General features: G+C 39.9%; 1 protein-coding gene across 2 annotated transcripts in view; it reads left to right on the top strand.

Annotated features, from left to right (window-relative positions):
- MAP2K5 (mitogen-activated protein kinase kinase 5) overlaps positions 1–23703 on the top strand; it is a 140328-nt gene that overhangs the window by 8235 nt on the left and 108390 nt on the right. For both annotated transcript variants that reach the window (XM_086620497.1, XM_086620496.1), the window contains exons 2-8: positions 434–482; positions 4921–4988; positions 10107–10176; positions 13856–13896; positions 14626–14693; positions 17445–17493; positions 22530–22594. In XM_086620497.1, the coding sequence (XP_086476623.1) occupies positions 434–482; positions 4921–4988; positions 10107–10176; positions 13856–13896; positions 14626–14693; positions 17445–17493; positions 22530–22594 (410 nt within the window). The remainder of the gene's footprint in view (positions 1–433; positions 483–4920; positions 4989–10106; positions 10177–13855; positions 13897–14625; positions 14694–17444; positions 17494–22529; positions 22595–23703) is intronic.

Genomic DNA, 23703 nt, shown 5'->3' with positions numbered 1-23703 from the left:
AGTTGTTTGGAGGTGGTGAGGAAGAATCAGAGTGATGTAAGCTGAAGGACAGAGGGAGAAAATGTGCTTTTTTCAGTAAAAAGCCATTCATAACCCTCTGTTTTTATGGCTTATGAGTGAGATGTACGCTTTTCTATAACCTACAGACAAAATCAGTTCTTCAAACTGCCAGAACAGGCAACACTGACTTGTTTGCAATTATGATTATTTTAAAAGAAAACAGTTTTCCTTAAGGTGATGTGGGGAGGAAGAAGAGCACCGCGATTTGTACTGATTTGTGTTGTGCCCTAAAAACTTTATAATTTTGGGGCAGTGGTGAGTAGCCTGACTTTAAGTCTTTTGCCTGCAGCTGGGGACCAATTAAGGTGATTTACTCTAAATCATCTCAGCCCTTTCCCGTTTGATATAGAGCTAATTCTTCTTCACCTTCTAGGATGTCATCGGTCAAGTTCTGCCGGATGCAACGACAACAGCGTTTGAGTGTAAGTATGACTCGTGTAAACTGTCTCCTTTGTCACGTTACGGGGTTGTCATTTTTTAAATAAATAATGTTTACGTTCATTATACATTACAGTTAAATATTTATGCGTTAATGCAAGTTTAATGACGACACTGAACGAAGCAATATTTTATTATTTAATCACATCTTGAACGAGCATATTTCTACAATATAGCTTTAATTACCAGCGTGACCTTACCATGCTCTTACTCCTCACTGCAGTTATATTACTCGAATTAAATGAAAAGTATAAAGTACCTGTAGGTTCTAAGTTTAAAATTTTAATCCTCCATCGGAAGAAACCAAAAGAGCAGCAGCTTTTACGGAAATACGGTACAATGTATGGATTTTGTACCAAATACAGCAGCCTTTAACATTTCCTTTCTCTGAAACAGTGAGTAGGTTAGTGCAGATTTAGACCTATATCTGCTAATATCTATTTCAGCTCTATTCTCTGAACCCTATTTATTTTTATTTTTGGAGGGATTCTTGGGAGATTGTCCCGTTTGGAGAGCAATAAGCTGCAAAGGGGAGCAAAACATCTGTGTCCTAGGGAATAAGATACTGAGCTAGAGTTTTCTTCCAAGTGGAGAGGGCTCCTGCTATTCCCTTTTCATGCTGACTATGTTTTTTTCTGTTTTTTCCTTTGGTAGACATGAATTAGCAAGAAGGAGCTGGAGGGGATTAGAAGTGTTTTATGAGTAAGGTAGTCATGCTGAAGGTGAGCAAGCAGATACGCCAAGATAGGACTTTGCATTCTTATTAGCATTTCTCCCCTTCTTGGAGCTTTATGGATAATTCTGTGTGTAGATAATGAAAGGAAATATCATTTTATGGTCTTTCAATTACTATTTAGTGCTTTTTATTTTTCTTTTCATATGTTTGTGTTTTCTTCTCCTAAAACAGCAGAGATTGTGTTATTTTTTGGTAGCCTCGACGTTTCTCCTGCCCTGCTTTCTAAACCAAGACTTTCTAAAGAAACCTGAGCAAAACCAGGCTCCAGACCTTGCCATTTTTTTTAATGATTTGTTAATATTTTTTTTTTTACGTACCTCCCACATCACACATTAGCTTTGTTTGAACTTCATGCACCAGTAGCAGTCGCTGCAATCAGGGCAGTAGCCCATATTAATGGTACCATGTGTAGAACTTTCCTGGAAATACTTATTTCATTGTGTCTTCTAACATCTGCTTCTGTGCTTTCAGTTCATGTCTCTAGTCTGTCATTTACATCTGCACAAAACCATTTCCCCTGCCATTTAACTGGCATCTAAAATATGTTATGTATATTGATGCTTGATTTTTCTGGTTACTTTTTCCATAGCAAATGCCTCGATTTTACTGGCTTGAGCTTCGTTCTCACCTGCTTCATTGCTTCTTCAGATGGGGATAATTGCCACATCAGTGCAGGCTCCTCTACTGTTTGCTTAGTTATTGTTATCCACAGCGTACCATCCATTGCAGCTCCTACCTGGGGCTGCACTTCTCCTCCTGGTGGACCTTTATGTGGATTTCACCGTTGTGTTACACATCACTACGGGTGAAATCACCGACAACATATGGCCTGTTATGATCCTTCCATCCAAACCCTGCCATTTTGTGCGTTTGCGACACGCTGCAGATTTTGGGAAGATTGCTTCGTGATATTTGTTTGCCATCTGCTGCGCTCTCTTCGGTGTCTTGCGAGGATTTCTTCCTCCATTTTAAGTGATATTAGCAAAATCCAGCCAGTACGTGGGATTTTTTTGGTTCTACTTTTGCTTCGCTAATGTGCTGGAAAATCGTATTGCTGTGCTCTAGGCAAGCAGGGGAGCCTGGAAAGCTTTCTGAACCCATGTGTCATATCTAGCTAGTTTTTGGGCTGTGCCCACTTAAATGTCATGGTAGGATGGCAAAGGAACTGCACAGATAAGAGAAATAGTTTTGGGTTATTTTTCCTGATTTCACTCGTTACGAGCATTGCCCCGCTATTTTAGATTTGGCTTTTTTTAATGCCAGGTGACGTTTTCTGCCTTTTCATCAACGTGTTTTTAATTTATCATCTTTGCACCACCACCAGCAATCTTGCAGTTCTGAAAACTTCAGAGTTAACTTCTTAATCATTTGAAAATAATAATGTGTGATTTAATTTTTTTTTTATGAACGTTTTGCAAGTGGGCTCTAAGAGTTTTCCAGTTGGGTTGGTTTTGTTTTTTTTTTTTTTTTTTTTCTGGTGGTCCCAGCTCAATTTTTTCCCTCAAGCCAGACCTTGTGTTCTCTCTGTTGTGTGTTTCCCCTCTTCTGCATTTTACTCTCATCCCTTCTTGTAGATGCATGGCTTTCATCATGTGCGCTTCTTCAGCCTTTCGTACTCCGTTACACGCCGCGACTGGGACTTGGGTTTCGGCCAGGTAGCAGTTTTACAACTCCTCCTCCTTTCTGCCTAAAATGTTTCCAGGCAGGAAGCATTCCGTTTCAACTCACTAACTCTTCTTAATCTTTTCATCATTCATGACTCGCCGCAGGCTGGTAACCCTAGCAAGCAGTTGTAGCAAGCTGGCAGTTCACCAGTTAAATTTCCGTGAGACAGGGCTCTTGGAGGACATCGCTGTGCTTTCTGGTTCCTCTTCCAGCTTCCACGTTTCCAGTGTCCCATAGCTCTCTTCCAGTACGTTTTTAAAGTGTAATTCCAAGGTTTTTTTGTTAGTTTTTTTCCCTCATTATTTCTCTCTTGTTGTTTTGCTGTCTGTTCTGCATTGGTTTTTTTGTTATAGCCTCAGCATTACCTGCAAGATTTTCAGAGGCAAAATGAGCAAACTCCTTTTCTTGGGTAATTTTAATTTGTTGACTCATATCTCTTCCTAGATTGGTGTTCATTACTAGGAGCAGAAGTGAGTTTTCATCCAGGGACATAAGGGCACTTTTTCATGCTGACGCGATCCGCGGAGGCTGTGGTTGCAGAGAGCACATTGATCAGTTAGACCACGTCTGGAGGGATGTCACAGCCATTCTTTGGTGTCAGCTGGATGTTTTGTTGTTGTTTTAATTTCGAAGAGCTCCCTGTCCAAAGGGAAAAGCAAATGTAAGACTGGACTATACATCAATGTGCTTTGGTTTTTGTTTATTTTTTTATTCATAAGTATCTAAGGAAGATACTTAACTTGCAGCAGGCAAAAATTTGGAGACAGATCATTAACCCCTCCCTTCTCCTCCAAAGCTGGAGCAATAAAAAGAAATTAACATTTTGTAGCTGATTTGAAGAGGAGGGGTCTGGTGACTGGTGCAGCTCTCCCATCGGTGCGAGCGCACGAGCTTTCCACGAGGGCCGGGGTGGAGGCTGCTCCCGTCGGAGAGAAGGAACCGCACGGGGTGACTCAGCGACTGTGTCTCGGGATGCTGGAGCGTGTCGTTGCACCAGCTGGTGCTAATGGAGGGGGATTGAGCCCCCTGGTAGATCTGCACCTGCTGAATCCCACTATATGTCTTTGGAAAGTCCATTCCTCCTTCAGATCTCCATATTAGTAATTCTTTCTGAACGCCTTGCTCTGCTGGAGCCTTTCCGAATCTTTCTCCATTTCTTCTGGTTGTTTCTACAGCAGCTTCTTTACACCAGAAGTGCCTTTTCTCTGTGTCTGTGGCTGTACCTGAGCCATCATCATGAAACCATGATCACCTCCTCTTCACCCAGAGCACTTGGAACAGAGACACACGCTGCTTTTGCTTGTTCACAAACTTCATCTACATTTTTCTGTGTAAACCTTGCAGATTTGTGTCCGCTCGTAAGTCAGCGCTGCTGCGTCACGAAGAAGCAGAGATGCCCACGTGTTTGTAACGGGGATGGGGGCAGAGGGGTGGGAGGAACTCGTCATAGAGTGGCTGAGTTGAGGTAGGGCTCATAGTAACGCCAGAAGGTTTCAGTGGAAGGAAAACAAATTATTTATTTATTTTTTTTTATGCGTAGGAATTAACTTCTGATGAAGGAAACTGCCAAAACTTAACTCCATCTGGGAGGATTGAAGCACAGTCAGAAACTTTGATGGGTTTCAGTGAGGGGTTTTGGAGCATGTGTAAGGTGCTTGGCTTCTGGAGAGGTTCTGGCAGTGACAGAACTTTTGAGAGCAAAGTTTTGAGCGCTTTGTTCATGCCCCCTTTTTAGATGTAATTGCAATCTGCATTAATTAATGTTTGGAGTCATTATACATGATTATTTCAGGGTACCTGGTTACCTGTGTAGTTGGTTTATATGTTCTTCCAGTTTTCGTTTGCTTCTAAAAGTCCAGGTGAAAACCTTTCATATGGAAATGTATCTATCCCTGTTCCTTGCAGGGGGGTTGGACTAGATGACCTTTGAAGGTCCCTTCCAGCCCTAACCATTCTCTGATTCTATGAAATTGTACGGATCCTTCTTCGTTGTTCACGAATGTAATGCATTTCTTTGTTAGATGAAGATGAGGATGGCGATCGGATTACCGTTAGAAGCGATGAAGAAATGAAAGCCATGCTGTCCTATGTAGGTACAGTAAAACAAATGCTGGGATTTTCCATGTTTATCAGTTTCTGTGTTGTGTATTTTTGCTGGTATCAAAGTGTTAAGGTGAGCTGCCCTGTTTGCAGTACGATATTCCTGTATGGAGCTGACAGTATAATATTCATGTATTAAGGTGTTTAAAAAACTGTGTCACAAGAGATTCATGGGCATGCTTGACTTTTTTTTAAAAAAAAAAAACAACTTGTACACTTACTGATCATATCATAAACATTAAGAATAATGCATCTTAATGACTTTTGCATTAGGTATAGTGCAGGCTAAATGGACTATCAATTTCTTGTATTTTTTATGCAGTACTTAAAGTAACGGCTCATTAAAAATGAACCCCTGGGCTCTAAAAATTTTTCAAAATCTACTTTCATCTGGAGACTGTTTCACCCCTCCTAACAGAAGAGTTTCATTGTAGCTGCAGGCGCAGTATTCATAGAGGATTTAAAGATGTATTTTCTGTTTTTTAATGTGAGATATATGTGTCAGTGTGTGCCTTTATACAGAGATGTGTGTAAAATCTCTGTCTAGGTGCCTATAAATTTAAAATCTGTCTACAGAAATAAAGTACACAGTTACTTATTGAAACAAAATAATTTGAGTGTCGCTTCAGCATATCTTTCATGTTGCAGATGTAAGAGAAAAAAATAATTTAACGTTTCCTTTCAAATGCAATTGATAAGCAAGAAAATAACAAATGGGTATTTTTCTCTCTAAGCCTGATGGAATGCTAGTTCCTTATCAAGTGCACTTTTCTTTATGTTCAAGGCCTTGACTTGGAACATATCAGAAACAAGCCCTGTTCATGGGTGGCTTTGGTGGGACTTAATGACTTTGGTGCAGTTTAGTCCTCCTCATCAGTTGCCTGTTGCAGGGGAAGCAGAGCAGGGACAGGCTTGGATCACCTACATCTTGCCAGAGTCTCTGCTTAATGGATCGCTCTTTGCACGTATTCTGTAGCATTTGGCAAAAAAAGTGGTGTCATTATTGTGTGCTTAGCACGTCAAACGGTGGACGTTCCCTATGAAGGGGGCTCACGTTTTTTAGGCTCCACAAAGCCTTCTGTAGTGAAATTCTGATCCTTTTGGTATCTGCAGAGATTGTGGTATTTCGTGCCTTGCGAAGGCTGGGGTGAACGTTGGCCAACTGGAGATCTCTTAGTAGACCTTGGTTCAAAGAGACTTTAGTCATTGCCTATGGCGTAATCCTGGGATGAAAGAAGTGCAGGTTCTAGATGATAGTAGTTGATCTCTGAGAAACTCAAGAGATTTATTAAATAAGCCCCTCTCATGTGCAGTTTTTGTTACAGAGAAGGTGAAACAAGTTTGATATTAAAGAGCGTAAGACAGTTGCATGAAAGGAAGGAAGAAGAATCTTGCTGCAGTCAAGGGGGTTCCGTGCTTTTTTGGGGTTGGTTTGTTTTGATTTGTTTTGTTTCATACACCTCGATCACTGGTGATGCTTCCCCACTGGAATTCCTTGTGTTTCTCTATTATTTTTTTCCCCCCCCCCCTTATAAAATGTCTGCAATTTTTGCTGTTAACTGGAAAACTTGAATTTTCCCGGCGCAGTCTTTGAGATTAATCATGCCTTTGCAAGGTCATCTTTTTGCTCTGCTTCCACGCTTACTGTTCAAGTTTCAGTACGTTAGAGTTGTGATTGCTCAGCTGTCTGCTTTCCCCTAAAAATTACGAGATGTCTGTAAATGGCCTCTTTCCGCCTCAGCAGCTTTTCTTCTCTGAAAATTTCACTTTCAGTTTTAATCTAGTTTTCTACTTGTGTTGCACTGATGATTTAACTTTCTAATATCCTATAGATGTCACTTTGGGATATGTTTATAAGAAAACAAATGTTCTTATCCTACAAGAAGAGGAATGAACCTACTGTAATCTTGAGGAATATACTGGGGAAGAAAAATACTCATTTTTGAGTATTTTGAGGGCTGCAAGAAATATCTGGAGGATTAAACAGCTGCTAAAAAATTTCTAGGAATTTTGACATGATGCAGTTTGCCTCTAGTTCTGCTAGTGTTCTCCAAAACCAAAGTGAAGGATTTTCCTTCAGTTTAAGAACAAAAAAAATAATTCCCTGAGAAAACCCATCTCCTCTGTCCAGGTATGACCCTATAATTGGGGAAGATGTTTTGAATTATGCACAACCTCTTATCTTCAGGTTCTTTGGTTTCCAAACTTGGCAGTAAGTTATTTCAGGCAGTTCTGGTATTATTTTAGAGTATGCAGAAACACTTTGTGTTATGCCTATGCAAATATTGTGGAGTGGTAAATAAAATTATTTTTCTGCTGTGTATTGCAGTTAATTAAAGACAGCCATCGAGTAGCAGTGGAGTTGCACTTTAGCTGTTGTCTTGTATCAGTATAAAAAGGCAGTAATTTTTTTGACAGCCACTGATTGGAAAGTTGCTTGCAGCTTTCTGAAAGCAAGGGGTACATGCTCTGGATCAATAACTGGCAAATTTTCCATTAAAAAGAATACCTGAACAATGTTCCAAATAGCCACTGGCATCTTAATTTTCCATGGAAACCTCAAATGCTCATGTGTGGAGGACAAGTCATTTTCAGACAATTTTTCCAGACTACTTGTTAACAGTTATTGCTGTCCCAAAAGGTTGACAGCTTACATGATTGATATTTCATTTACTTGTCATCACTGTTTGAGTAATGGAGAGGGCCATGTTTGCTTCTCTCTCCCTCCATATTTTTTTTTTTTTTGGTAGGAAACAGTCTCATGTATGTTTATTTTAGTTTATTATTCTAGAGAGTGTGTAATATATGTTTATACTGTGTATATATGTCTTCAGGTCATGGAATGCCACTAGTAAAATGGTAATTTAAAAAGTTTGTTGTTCTTAAGCAATTTTGGGAACAGGAGGTTCCTTTACAGCTCTGTAACTATTAGGTACTGGTGACACGTTTTTATGAAGGGGGATGGGGACATGGGGGAGGATTTGGCATGTTATTCATGACCCCCCAATACAAAGTAAGTCTATGGGGTAGTCCTGACTCCTGAAAAACCTCCTGATCATTTCAAAAGAGTGGGATTTTGTAAGGAATAGCTTTGCTCTGTGTGAGCACAACGAAAGCATGTGTCAGGTGGTTATTTAAGATGTGGATTTATTTGTTTCTACACTACTATGAATGAGATGCCCCCCTCAATACTTCAGTGAGGGCGATACTTTAATGAGGGAAATGCCTTGAGCAGCAGGCGTGGTACTGGGTGTACACATGGGAGGTGAGGCTGGATGGATCCTCAAACCCTCAGCAATTTTTTCATAACAGTTTTTTCAAAAAAAAAAAAAAAAGGAAATTTCTTTCTGTTTTTTTGACATGAATGTGAAAACAAAAGCTCAGAAAAACTTTGGCACATAAATTGACCTTGATGTCCATCTAACGTGTGCTGACTATAGCTCACATATTTAATCCCATTCTAGGAGGAAAGAAGAACATTTTGTAACATTAGCTAATGAACAAACTTTTCTCTTTTTCATGTCACATAAGTAAAAACCCCTCGCATTACGGGAAGCCGTCGGTGTGAGTGAAATACATGTGGTTGATTCCATAGAGGCTCAGAATTTCTTTTTTTTTTTTTTTCTTGTCAACATCCATTCTTACCAGTTTGAGTAATAGTATCACAGAACGCCGGTAACAGTGACACGCTGAAGTCTTAGACCACACTCGGCTGGTGAGAATTAGCATGAAAGTCAGTGGAGCCACACTGATTTACGCCGTGAAGAGCTGGCCAACAGCCAGCATCTTTGCTTCAAAGGTGTTGGGCGATTTGCAAAAGAACCGTGCTTTGTGATGTGCTTTCAGTATTTAACGCATCGTGGGAGAAAACTCGCAGCAGGGTCCCTCTGCTGCCCCAGGATTGTCTGGTCGTAATGGGAAATGTCCTGTCTGGTGAATGTTCATGGCCCCTCAGGAGTGGGGGTTCATTAAAAAAGGCCAGTAAGGATTTGGATTTATTTGATCCAAATGTTTATTTCTTCGCTTAATGCTGCTCCTCATCCTCGTGCCGCTTCTCAGGCTTCCTCATACCACATTACGTATTTTCTGTCTTCTTGAGTCCTGATGTTCTCAGATACTTTTGCATCCCTTTTTGGCCCGTTCTTAGCCTTTCTTTAGTGATAAACTTCCCCCCTGATCACTCCCAGCAGTTCCTGTAGAGTCCAAGTGCTGTGGTCCAAGGTCTCAGTATAGAATCATAGAATGATTAGGGCTGGAAGGGACCTTCAAAGGTCATCTAGTCCAACCCCCCTGCAAGGAACAGGGATATCTCCAACTAGATCAGGTTGCTCAGGGCCTCATCCAACCGGGCCTTGAACGTCTCCAGGGATGGAGCATCCACCACCTCTCTGGGCAACCTGTTCCAGTGTTCTACAACTCCCATGGTAAAAAATTTTTTCCTAATATCCAACCTGAATCTACCTCCCTCTATTTTAAAACCATTACCCCTTGTCCTATCACAACAGGCCCTCGGTATTGGCTTTCTGTTTTCCATACCCTACCATGCATTAAATTTCTACGCTAAGGGAACGCACGACGTCCCTGCTTATGTGGGATGTGGCCCCAACTGCCCTGACTGTGCTTCATCACTGCAAATTCTTGGACAGTTTCCAGGTTCTTTCCTCCCTTGGAGTTTTCCTAATTGCACAGTTTTTGACTGTATTTACAGCGTTTCTTTATTTCCACGTTTGACTGGTTTTTCCTGGCTTCTCCAGGTGTGGCAACTGCTGTGTTTGCTGTAAATGTTTCATTTGCTCAATCTTCTGGAGCATTCCCAGGTTTCAGGTGAGCCTGAAACTTGCTTAGCTGAGCCCATAACAGATCCCTGTGCTGGAGTCAGTACTGGGCTGAGCATCACAGCCTCTCGGTTACGTTCCTCTGTGCCGTTTTATTGCATGAACATTGCAAATGGTAAGAAAGTGTTCAAAAGGCTGATATGTATTGTGGCAATTTAAAAAATAAAATGAAAAAAAAAAAAAAACCCCGAACATTGAATTAAACAATCCATAAGTGCTCTTACTACTATTCATACGTTACTGAGTAATCTCTTTCTTTAATCTCTTTGCAGTATTACTCCACTGTAATGGAACAGCAAGTAAATGGACAGTTAATAGAGCCTCTACAGATATATCCAAGAGGTAATGCTTAACAAATTCTAATCAACAATGATGATATCAGTAAACTGGTTCATCAACAGTTATGTTTTCGGGAGGTTTAAATGTGCATAACATGATGTTTACCTCTTAATTTGAAAAGAAGAGTTCATTATTGTGAGGAGCGTAGAGAAAACTACATTTATTGCATGTAAAATAGCTAATTTACTGGAGTAAATTAGACTAACAAGATTCAGTTTGCACAGTACATATTTATGTACATTTAAAAAACTCATTGGTGATGGTTCTGTATGTATTGCAACCAAAGCAGATGAATAACTTAAGTTTTGGATACTTAAGAAAATTGGGCTTTGTTAAGATCTTGTAATGTCATTAATCAGTCTAACAGACTTGGGGAATGTGACTGTCATCGTTCATTTTGAAAATGGGAACGTGTCTGTCACAAAAGCTCTATCCGTGACATATTTTATTTGAGATTTGGGCACTTAGCAGCGGTATCAAAATGATCACAAGTACTTTAATAGTTCTCCTAAACAGGGAAAGGTGTAATCAATTATGGGGGCTGAGGCAATTAAAAAATAGGTCATCTACATCCTGAACAAAAATCCGTAGGCAGCTAGTTAGGTTTTTGGGAATGCACCGCTCTCTCCGAACTCAAATAGTGGTTAAAAAAAGATTTAATACATTATATAATTCCACTGATTCATTCAGGTATCCAGTCTTTGAATCTCTGATTCTTAATTGATGAAACAGATAAGGTTTAAATTCTCCAAGTAAATCTCCCAGCAATAAATTAATTGAAATAATTAAAAATTAGACTCTTCTCACTTAACTGATATTATACAAATAATCATACTATGAGTTTCCCAATTAAACATTCCAGACTTCCATTACTTACAACTCTCTGAAGTTTGAATTGGGCAATTAACCAACAGTCTTCTCAAACACGTGCTAATGAGGTCTCAAAAGGAGGCTGGGCTTCCTGGTAGTTTAGTGGCTCCTATGGAAAAGAGCCTTGAATTCAAGGGGAATACGGAAATTTTTTTAAATTTTTTTTTGTTTTTTGATGGCTCAGGCTAGGAGGATCTGGTTGAGAGGAGGGTCTCCCAGATATTGGAGCTGCAGGACGTGTTCTCCTGAGATGGGCGCAAGGACGGCTGCGGAGGGGGAAGCTGCGTCCTGCCCCCTTTGCCTGTCCCCAGGCTGAGATGTGGGGGTCTCAGCCCTTCTCCTGAGCCCCTGTCTGCAGAAGGCCATTTGGTTACCAAAACACTCTGGTCTAAAGACACTGGCTGCCACTTGGAAGAAATAAAATGCCAGGCTTCCATGTGGCTTGGAGAAACTGATAGAGTGGATGATCCTAATAGGTGGGAAACCCTTCTTGGAAATACCAGGCAGTTAGATGTGTTTCCCCATAAGCAAAACAGTTCAAGGAGCTGTGGCTGGAGGTGCTGGGTAGCTGGCATGCCTGAGTGTTTAGAGGGACGTTCTGAGGTCGGAGATCAGGCTGAACTTCCTTTTAGAGTCTCCATTTGGGTCGTTCCCGAAGGACCAGCCAAGTAGATTCTTGCTCCTGCTGCTTTCTCCTTTTTCTGTTTCCTTTACATCCGAGGACAGTCATCTTTGACTGTACAGATTCAGCATTCGTTTCCATGCTGCTGGTGATATGATCCCCATATATTATCTTCATATTTTCACCTTTCTCTCAACTACACCTGTGCCTGCTGGGTGTTTCCTGGTGGGCAGCTTGCCACCCGTGCTCTGGGTTGCTTCAGGGCTGAGCTGCTGTTGCATCTTTCCAAAGCACTGTCTCAAAACATCTGTTCTTCCCAGGTTACAGCCTTAAAGCTGCCCTGCACCCCTTCCATACTCAGACTGCCTCTAATTTTCAAAAAAAATGCGCTTTCCTGGATTTTTTTTTCTGTCTTCTGGAATTTGAAGTTCTAGACCTGCCTCTCCAACGAACATCCCAAATTTCGTTAGCGCAAGCGCTTTCCTTTCACGCCCTTCTGGCCATGTCTCTCTGCATACTGCAGCTTAAACCCCCATCAGTGGCGTGCAGCTTTTCTGCCTGTAATTCAAGGTTCTCCCTTTTTAAGAGCTTCCTTTGCAAGCTCAATCTTCCCAAGAGTCCTTTTCCCTTTCTGCCCCTCTTACTTCTGAGGAATCCTCCCAGTTGCTGTCTCTAGACAGCTTCCGAAAACTTGTCTTCCATAAAGCCTGCCAGTAGTAAATGTCCATGTGCCATCGTGTGTTACCTTGGCTGTCCTGTATTCATTTGCTAATTTAAAGGTCTTCAGGGAGGAAAAAAAATGGTTTTTTGTCCATTTTTAATATTTTTATTTTGTTTTGTCATTGTCTAGATAGTAAGAGCCAGAGTTCTTTTTTTAATACTGAAAATAAACTTCTGTATTATATACATAAACAAGAGAATGTGTGCATACACATACATATCTATATATATAATATATATATCTCCTGTCTATGTTATATATAACATATAATATATGTGTGTGTTATATATAACATATAATATATGTGTGTTATATATAACATATAATATATGTGTGTGTATCCCATCTGTAGAGTGCAAGGGGAATATACTGATCAAATATGTATCATAAACTATCATTCTTTTAATATCTTGTTCAAAATATTGGCAAAAATAATTATATGTTTGTATGTATTTTAGAATATTTTTTCTGGTTGATTTTTTTTTTTTTTTAATATCCACAGTATCGTAATATTTTTCTTCTTTAAGATGCATGTTCTGATGTCATTTAAAGGCACATGGCCTGGCCCTAACTGATGTGTTTAATAACTATCATCTGTGTCCTTCTGACTAATAAATAGTTCTGTTTCCTGCTGTCAAAAATTGAAGTGAAATGCATGTGCATCAGAGAAAGAGCAAAATCAAATTCATCCCTCCTCAGACAATCAATCAAAAGTGACAGGCCCTTTAACATACAATTTGTAGGGCACTGTAGTTGGAAAATGGGACCTGTCTGTAACATGTAGCCAGAAGCCTTTGTGGCTTTAACATTTGGCAAAAGCACATCCGCTGCGTGGGAGAACGAGGCGGCGTGTAGTTCCAGAGACTCCAGGAAAATAAGTCCCTCTGTAAACCCAGGCATCATCATAAGATGCCACGTTGGTACATCTGTGCCCGAAACGTGGCATTTTGTATTTCATTTATCCCCTCTTTGGTTTCTCGAGACTGGCTGCTCTTGCCCCTGACATGTTTTTTTCCACGGTGAAAACAAACCGTCTGGGTTTGACAACATGACTTATTCATGATGCGTGGCAGCCGATTCCTTTAAAATACATCTTGCAAATATTTCTGTTAAATGCCAGGAAAAAGACGGCGTGTGAAAATATAGTGACATAAGATATTGATTTTAATTTGAATTACAAAAAGAATCTGATAATTTAAGCCAACAGTCCTCTCGATTTTGATGTGTTTTAAGCAGAAATTAGAATTTATATTACATGGTGTCAGAAAGCTCTTCGCATTTATAAATGCTCACTCCTGCAAGTTAAAAATCCTGGTTCGTAATTCCCACTCTGGGTCTTGTGAGGCACTTTTCAATCATTTCTCTCTGCTAATTTTGGTGTCACCCTCATTTCTTTTTAAAAGATTCATTTTGAGCAAATTTGTAAATGGCCCTGATGTGTTCTACAATTTAGTCAATTACTGTTTCAGCCTGCAAACCTCCTGGGAAACGGAACATACATGGCCTGAAGGTACGAATTTCAATAATTGTTTCAGTAAAGTTAGATGGATTTGTAATGCTGTGTTCCACTTATTGAAATGTCAAATAAAACTGCACTTTCTTGAGTTCTGACAAGCAGATTTTTATTTTTTTTTATTATTATTTTTTTGTGAGGGTGGGAGAAGGGTTCATCTGCTGGGTGTTGGCTGCGATATCTATATGTACAGTTTTATTAAAAATGCAATTGCCTTTCTTTTATTTTTAACCTCTGTTAATAAGGTTCCTAAATTTTAATATTCCATTTATCAACTAACGTCTGCTGCTACTTCAAAGAGTTTCAAAACCCCTGCCATATTCATTTGATTTCAGTAATTTATCTAAGTGTGGGAGGCACTGCAACGAAATTCTTGGAGGCTGTTTGATTCATCCAGGGTCGCTCCTTGCTTCTGTAATCGTACCCGGTTTGAAACACAGAAGACTATGGATATAGTTTAGTTTCAAAAATGAGAAGAAATGGTGGGCATATCTCTTTTTCTGAATTCTTTAACTAAGCATTTACGATGTAAAGATAATACATTGTAGTCCATGAATCCTATAGCCTGCTAACCTACATACAGGCGAGACCTCAACCATCGGCATGCCTAGCAACAAGCTAATTAACCTTCGTAGTGAAATGAGAAATTCATGGCAAATTACAGGTTAATTAGAATAGTGTCCTCTGAACACAAACGACTGATAAAGATCCTTTCCCTGCCTGCAGGTAAATACTCGAGCGGGGTCTGCTAATAATAGCAGTTCGGCCGTCTCGGATTCCCTTCCAAGCAATAGGTAAGAGTCAAGAACGGGAGCGTGTGTGTTTGTTTTGGTTTCTTTTATTAAAATAAAATGGAACCTTGTGGGCAGTAGTTACCAACAGTAAGCTTGGCGTTGAGTAACTTCTCCGGTATGACTGCTGGGCACGCAGGAGTGAAGTGGGGAAGATGGAATTACCTTGATTCATGGATCTTGTTAGACTCGTACTGCTGGTTGTTCAGGAGAAGTATTTTCTGCTGAAAGAAATAAGTCTTTGCTGGGTATTTCAGGTGGCTTTGTCCTTTAAATACTGTCTGTAGGTGAGCTCATTTGTGTTAGTTGATCTGATAATCACTGTCTATGGCAAGGTCTGTGTGTTCGGGTCTTGGTTATTTATCTCATTCCAGGATTCTTTGGTTTTAAAATTTGATACCTCGTTCAGTAGGTTTATTATTGTGGGGTAAGACTGGAAAATCTGATCAGCTTAGATGCGCTGTTTCATACAGTTTCAGCAAGTTTTGGAGTCCATCTCCCTTCTCTTTCTTTATAGATTCCAGTCCTAATTTCAAAACCCATATTAAGATCTTTAAAATGCAAGAGAACTCTTACTTTTTTTCGCTAGATACCTGATTTTAGATACTGGAGCATAAACTCCCTTTGATTACATGAACTGTTACAGGAAGTCATTATGCTCAATACTGATGTTAAAACAAACAAACAAAAAACCCACCAAAAAAAACCCCTTGTGAATTCTGTGAAAAGAAACAAGAAATGTCTGGCTCCCTCTTCTTCATATAAAAGCATATTTGAAATGTGGGAATAGAAATCTCTAGCAGTTCCCTTCAACCTGAATTATTCTGTTATTCTAATAAGTATATAATATTACATTTATCCGTGCATCAGCACACTGCTCCCTTTTCTCTCCAAGAGCATTTTGGGGAAAAAAAAAAAAAAAAAAAAAAAAATTGACAGAGATGAACATGATCAAAGACCCAGTCGTGCTGCGTTTAGCACGTTCGGTCGGTGAAGTGCCGGTCCCCGTTGCGGCAGGCACCGCGGAGCGCTGCGGTGGTGAGCCTGCCCCACAAACCTTGTCTTTGGGTGGTGGGAGCGAGGTGATGTGCTTACGTGTCGAGGAGGAGGGTGCTGCCCCACGTGGTTGGCAGCCAGTTGCGATACCATGGGTAGCCCCGTTCGGGTACCACTATATAACTGGTTTTGATGCTCCTTTTATTGGTTTTGCTAATTGAAGAGAGGAAAAAAGCCAATGCCCTGTGTCCATCTCCCGTGGCAGAGTTTGCCCCCATCCCTTGGGGATGATTCGCTGTGTGTTGCAAAGGTGAAGATCCTACCCAAGACCCTAAAGAAATCTGAACATCTTCATGAACTGCAGTCCTCCTCCCCATCTCTCATAGCACGGAACTAAATAAAGCTGCTTTCTGCTGCTGCTGTGCTTTCAGTACTCCCTGTACTTTGAGCTTGTTCTTAAAGTCCATTGAAAATGAGGCTTCTAGAAGATTCTTGTCACCTTATTTGGTGGTTAATTGCCATTCCTCTTCCGAAACCTTCTGCACTATGAGTTCTGTTTTTGAAGTAATTGAAAGTCTCTCTTTGTTTCATGTTCGCAAATTGTTAGTCATGAAAGATGACAAGATCAGCTTATGTTTCCTTGGAAAACTTTATTTTTTCTTTAAAGTAGTCGTGGGAACAAGAGGACTATTAAAGAACAAAGCCATCAAATATGAAATCTGTGTTTTCACTGTTCTTGTTAATAATGATCTGTGATCAAGACACATGCACATGCCTTTCAAGAATATATTATTTTGTGCCTTTTTTTTTTTTTAACTTCAGTAATAAGAGCAGAATGTCTCTTTGAGATTAAATTTTGCAGACATAGTGCTACCCAGGCAGTTTGTTGTGTTGAACAGAGCGAGGAACGGAGTTTGTCAGGAAATGAGGTGAAGCAGCATTTTGTGAGTGGGTGGAAGTGGTTTGAAGCCATTAATAGTTTTTACCTACAAAACACACCGAGCTGATAGTTGTGGTTTGTTGAAGTTCTCTTACTAGAAGAAAATAATACGGATTGTTTGGCGTAATGTCAGACTCCTGACATAGGAGTAGTTTCTCCTGGAAAAGCCCAGGGACTGCAGCAGCAAGTTGACCTGGAAGGGATGTTCATGACAATCTGGACTAACCTGCCACGATTTAGGCATGTCCCTGAGATGCCTAAATCAGGAGTTGTGCTCACCTGCTCACTACGCCACGATCTACCGTAGCTTGAGGTAGTGAGACATCATTGATGGGACACCTTTCTGCTGCAGATCTGTAGAAGTTATTGAGAGGTAATGCCTTAAGAGGTTTTAAAACAAGACATGGCACCTCAAAACTAGATGTGAACCTTATTTTCCTGTTGTTTTTTGAAGCACTTGGTGTTTCAAGTGTTATATTCTCAAGGTGTGAGGATATCCTTTTCTTTTTCTTTTTGCCTTCTTTGAACTGACAAACAATAGGCTGTGTCTTGAAGGGTGGTATAGTCAGGTACCTAAAAAAGCCAGTTTGTAAAGGTGAAAAATGTATTGATTTTCTTAAATGCTCATTGCTTTTCCATTTCTGCAGTTTGGGGAGTAGCTATGCCAAACATCAGTCACCATTGCTAAAGTTAAATTTATTTGGAATATGTAACCGTGAACTTCACCTGACGGCTTGTTGTTTCTTATGGTTTCACTTCACTTTTATAGAGCGAAGTGGCACAGTCACTAAAAATAATTGCCTCTTATTTTTTTTCAGCTTAAAAAAGTCTTCTGCAGAGCTGAAGAAGATACTTGCAAACGGGCAGGTAGGTGCACTGAATTGAGTCTTGGCTACATGCACGTCGCGTTACTGCCTAATACCGCCGTGATTGGCATGCCACAAATAGGTGGAGAGATGCTTACTGCTCATTTAGTTGTAATGTGTTCTTTTAATACAGAACTGGAGGCACCATGAAAACCTTCATGATATGAATGAGTTCTGTGTCCTGATTTATTTTGATTGGCATAGCAATTTGCTTCCCATTTCTCAAAACGTGCTAATCAGATTTAGCTCCAAATGGATTGAAGTACCTCACACATGTTGCACTCCTGCCACAATTTCAGGGAAGAAAGTTAATCAATTTTGAATAACTAAGTCAACCGCTCCGTCAGAATGACCTTCGTATTTTTGGGGGCGGTAGATACTTAAATGTTTAGCAGGTTCTTGCAAGGAACTGCTCTGTAATATTTGGAATCACCTTATGTTGTAGCTTCTTAATAAAAAAAACCCCAAAAACCAACAACAAACCACAACAAACTAGAAAAAAATTAAACGAAGAAACAAAACCAAACCCTGAAGTTGTAGAAAGCTGTCTTGTTACTATCCTTTCCTGCTCCAGGCATTCAGATTCTGGCACCCAGAAGTGAAAGGTTTAATGTACCAATTGATGGACAAGTGGATGTCCTGGACAAACGGAGCGATCGTTGCGTACCCACTTTGAGCTGAATGTGTGGGCAGGCTTGCAGTAGCCTAATGACATTAAAGATACACCGTTAAATTCAACTACCTTAGAAGAATCCCAGATTCTTCAGCAGCAACATAAATATGTTTTAATGTTTGTCATAGCCAAAGCCCTTTGGTAGCCTTGGAGGCAGGCACCTGTCCGTTGCGATCCAGCTTGCCTATTAGGCTCTATTGACTGAGACATCTGTGTCACCGCAAATAAAAGACTCTTATTGATTTTCTTAACTGCTGTTCACTTCCCCTCCGTGTTTCGAAGGCTGAAATCTTAATTATCTCCGATGCGTATTCAGTGCCTTCACACAATGACCTCTCCAAGCCTCATTGGCATTTCATGAATCAAGTAGTTGTAGTTGAGCGTGTCAAGAAGATAAAGGCTGGGCTCCGTGCTTGTCCTTCGGTATCACCTGGAACATTGTGATCTAATAGATGAGAGGGCCCCTCTAAGCCCGGTGTCGCAGCCTTGCCTCTTTGGTACCTCATCCTGTGAATACAGCTGGGGAAGGTATTTTTAAGCTCATCAGCCTGCCTTATGCCCAGACTTAGCATAATATTCCCAGATTCCTGCCGGGTAGACGTTGCGTTTCAAAATTTCAATTCGTTAATGTTTCAAAATTCCAGGTAAATTATATATGTCTCTGGGTAACTTAAAATTATATAAGCACTTACTTAAAATTATATAAGAAAATCGTAGTAGCAGCATGCTTCTAAGAAAATCATAGTAGCAGCATGCTTCTGAACTGTTAAAATAAAGTTGGTAATTACTCCGATATTACTAATTTCTTTATTTTTTTTTTTACTTAGAATTACTGAACATAAGTAGCCATCTCATGGTTCGTAAGCTGTATTTGGCATTTTATTTGTTCTAAGTAATAAGTTTGTATTTTGTGTCCCCTGCGATATAGATTGCTACAGATTTCTTTCCTGCGTAGTAGGATTTTAGAAAGATATAAAGAATCCAGAATTCTTCTTATGATCTTACTTAAACCCATTTGAAAAAAAGAAAAAGCAACAATTCCAAATAAGTTTTAATACTACCTTTTATTCACCCTGCTCTGATAGGAGCTGCAGTGCTTTGTGTCGAGGGAAGATGCTTTTTGTTTTGCTGCATTGTGTTCTGCAAAATTCGGTCGCGGATCCGTAACTGGAAATGGGTTTCTAGTTGTAACTTTTAACTTTTCCCCCTTTTGGGGGATTAAGTCACACTTATCGTTACTTAAATGTGGGTCGGGTTATTATTTTTTCTTATTTTGTGGCAGTTTATGCTCTCAGGCATTCATAATGATATTCCTCTAGTAGTTTCCATTTAGGTTTAATAAGGAATTCATATTAATCATTAAAAGAAGGGGCCATGATTCTTCAACATAATCAAATATTGACAGGTTAGAAATAGCTTTCTGCCTGGGTTCATTGATATAGGTGATGCGATATAAATATTTATTTCTTTTCTGTCACTCAGAGTAAATGCCACCAATTGATTCAGCATTGATATAGTGTCAACAGTTCATAAGAAACATTTGACTGGCTCGTGTTTTCCGATTAGTCTCCGCTCTATAAAGTGGGATTTACTAAATCTCCTCAATTGTCTGCTCATGGAGTGTGACTGCTTTCTGGGACCGTTAGCGCTTCGATTCGGAAAGCGGAGGTGCGGCTGTAGGACTTGGCCTCTGCATATAAAATAAGGATTAATTGAGCATTTTGGGGTTTAATGATTTGCAAGAGATAGGCGCTGATTTCTGTCACAAGCAGCAGGTATAAGCAGGGCATGTTTTGTTTGCTGATCCATAATTGAAGCCTGGTTTGCTTTTTCGTTAATTCTGTTAATATCGGCATCCGAGCAAACTCGGTTTTCCCAGTTTAATATTCCGGTCCATGCTGTCAAGTTCATTGTTGTTATGTTATCATTTTATGATTGAGAGGCCGGTTTTCCCAGTAAAATAAATAAATCGCCACACGTTTTTGGCATCTTTATTTGAGCCAGTAAATCACGCTTTATCTCTCGATCGGCTGCTGGCAGATCCTTGCTCCACCCCAGTCTTCCTGTTTCACCCGGATTTCTGGATGCTCTTTGTGCCTAAGAGACACGGACTGGTGGCACTGGTGTCACGAGGACGGGGCTGCTCCTGTCGCTGGCTTTTAGGGAACGGGGTGAAAAATATAACTCACCTTTTGCCAAAAGCAGGAGAAAAGACAAACACTTTACGTCTCGTTCTGCTCAATTTGTCGCTTAGAACTTGTGTAGCTACAAAAAAAATTCTTTTTTTTCCCCCCACCAAGAAGCAAACATACAGTATGTTCATGACTTTGTGGATTCATCTGATTTCTCTGAAGGGTTGTGTTCGTGAGAACGTTGCTGGGAATTGTAGGAAAGAGATGCTCGGTGTTACCTCAAAGACTGGAGAATGAAAGTCCTCCAGCAGAACTTAAACACAGGATGTGCTTTAAATGAAATTATGTTTAGAGCAAGGGATCCAGTAGAGATTTTAAAACCCACTCATGATTTACTGTTCCTCATGAGGGGTGTTTTTCCCCCCCTCTTTATTTGCATTTTCTGATGCAATAAGCAGGAGAGCTTTCAGTAATAAAATAAATTTCAGTTTTCATCATAAACCTTGATATTGAATGGGCCATTTCGTGCCCTCGTGAGGCACCTGGCTGAGGTTTAACTACAAATGTGTGATCATGTAGAGTCAACTTCTGCTTTGAGGAATTTCAGGTTTTCTCAGAACTCAGAGATTTTGACCTCACTGGAAGAAGTGCACAGAGGGAAAGTGTTTCCTGTGAGAAGCAAGTGTGCTTTTTATTCAGGTAGCGAACGGAAAGAACACAAATTTTGGAGTTTGTCATTTCTATCCTGAAAACATATTATTTTAAATCAATTAAATACTCCATTTTCCGTTGGCAAGACATGCAGAGTATTGACTCTGGAGGGCATTTCAGCTTGTTACCATCACTTACTTGTTCCAGTTGAAGCCAGGGGCAAAGTTCCCCTTATCTCCACTGACATCATATGAAAGGAGATGCTTAAACATGGCTCAGTAACTGAAGGGCACATGTCCCCACTGAATTTTAAAAGCCGTTTCAGGAGTTGGATAAATGCAGATGGCTTATGGCGAGCTCGCCATGGTGCTAGTGGTACTTGGAACAGCTAATTCGAAGCTATCTCAGATGTGCTGACGTGATCTCTAATCACATCAGTGACAGCAGACCAGGCGTATCATTAAGGTTTTTTTGATGCCTTTTAACACACAGAAATGACAGTCTTTAAGCAGCCCCACCGACTCCTGTGAAATGATTCACGTGGTATCCCATTAAATACAAAGAGTTGAGAGAAACAAGTTAATAATTTGGTAACAAATTCCTAGGAAAACCTCTTTGAAAAAGGGGAGTTGCCCAAGCATTTACTAATTGCGATGAAGATATTTTCGGAGAGGCAAATGCATGCAGCCCCTCATTAAAATATTTAATTTCAAGTATGCATGTGCAGCCCAGAAATATTTGTAGTGATATTTTTTTTTTTTTTCAATAGGCATTTTAGCTGGAAGATCAGAACTGTATTTGTACAGGAAAAGGTTGAACTGTAGTTTTGCATTTTAATTGCGCATCCAGCGAAGTGCTGTCGATAAACTTATATAAAAGCGTATCAGAAAGATCCCAAATTCCAGCATTTGCAATGTGCAGTGCTTATATCAGGCCTCTGCTTGAATATCTGAGGATATTGTCATATATGGAGAGTTGTCCCAGTGAGGAGAAAGACTGAGGCAAGCGATTATTCCTGTATTTCAAGGAAAATTATTTTTCTTGGATAGCAATTTGAGACTTTTATTTTCCAGAATATTCACTTTAGTCAAAAGGTATCTAAATTAAGCACTATGAAGCAATCCTACTGACAGAACTGTCACTCAATTAGTATCAATTACGCTGATTCCAGAATAAATCATAAACTTTTCTAGCCGTACTGAAGATGACAGTTTTCTGTTGGATTGTTTCCATTCACCTCCAACTTTGGCTTTGGTTATGTGCTGTTCAGGAGACCCTTTTCCTATCAGTATCTGTGACCTGACCCTCTTGAGCTATATTATATCATTCCATTTTGACACCTTTTATCAAACTTTAATGAAATGACCCAGGCAAACAAATTGTCATTAAACTTTCCATCACTTTGTCCCTTGGTATCGTCTTTTATAAATTGGACAGCAAATGTTGTATTGATCTTCTCGTTCTTGCAGCTGAACTTGAAATGACCCAGACTGCTTGTTGTTTATGGCCTAGAGTTGCTTTTCCTTGACATTTCCATCCACAGCGTGACATCTCTTTTGTTTTTCTTTCTTTCTTGTGGAGATGAATGAACAAGACATACGGTATCGAGACATCCTCGGTCATGGCAATGGAGGCACAGTCTACAAGTGAGTGTTGAATTTCACTTAAAATTTTTGAAAACAAAATTTAACAGCAGTTTGTTGTTTTTTGGTTTGTTGTTTTTTTTTTTTTTCCCTCCTTCGTATTTGTACTGAAATGTCCGTGGGCCATTGCTGCTACGCAGAAAAGATGATAAGAGACGTTCTTAATATAAACTTTTTAAGAATTCTCTTTACATATTTGCAAGGTATCTGCTTTTGGGTGCCGTGAGGGCTGGTGCATTTTTATTATCTTTTTAATACTTCGCTTCGAATCCCTCCTGGGAAACAAGTTAATGGTTCACAAGTGGAACTCGGAATGTCCTGAAGCATAATGAATTGCCGTCGGTATTTGCAATGCCATTATTCTTGCTGGCTCACCACGCCCTTTGCTAGCCCAGTATGGAGAATGACACCAGTGGGACGTGGTGACACCGTTGCTCTGCCTTTCTCTAGCAATTCCAAATTAGTCAATACCCCTTGCACTGTTGCAGCGACTTCCCTCCCTTCCGAGCGGCTTCACACGTAGGCTGATGAATATATTAAATGATAAACTCCCCTAAATTTTGGTAGTGAAGCTCATACCCTGCAGCCAGTATTAATTTTAATATTGTAAAGATTATAATAGCAGAGATATAGTTTTCTCAACAGGAAAGTCTTTCTCATGCATAGTGCAAAGTTTAAACTACATAATGTAATATCTGGTACTTAATAGTCTGCAGTGGTGTATGAAAAATATTCCACTAGGAATTAAGAAATCCATACTTTGTAAGAAAGCCCTGAGGGAGTAATAAAGGTTTCCTCCAGAGAGCTATTTACCATATACAGTAACCCAGCATCCCATTATGATTTTGTTTATACCTTACACATTTTAACTTTGATATTAACAATTTTTTTTTAAAAATGTTTTAAAAGCTACGGTGCATTTAGTTTAGTTTCTAATTGGCTGCCAACATTGCAAAAGAGCTCGCTTCGGTCCCCTTGCAGAAGGTTTAATGAAAATGGACTTCCAAAACCTTAAAGGGACAAGTCTAGTCTCTGGATGGACACTTCAGAAATCGGGTTAGCCTTGTAGATGGAACATAGCCCAGAAATCTCATTGATGTTCTGCTGTAGAA

The sequence above is a fragment of the Tauraco erythrolophus genome, chromosome 14 (assembly GCF_009769465.1).
Source record: "Tauraco erythrolophus isolate bTauEry1 chromosome 14, bTauEry1.pri, whole genome shotgun sequence".
Lineage (NCBI taxonomy): Eukaryota > Metazoa > Chordata > Aves > Musophagiformes > Musophagidae > Tauraco > Tauraco erythrolophus.
The sequence above is the reverse complement of the archived record's forward strand: the minus strand, read 5'-3'. Positions and strand labels throughout refer to the sequence as shown.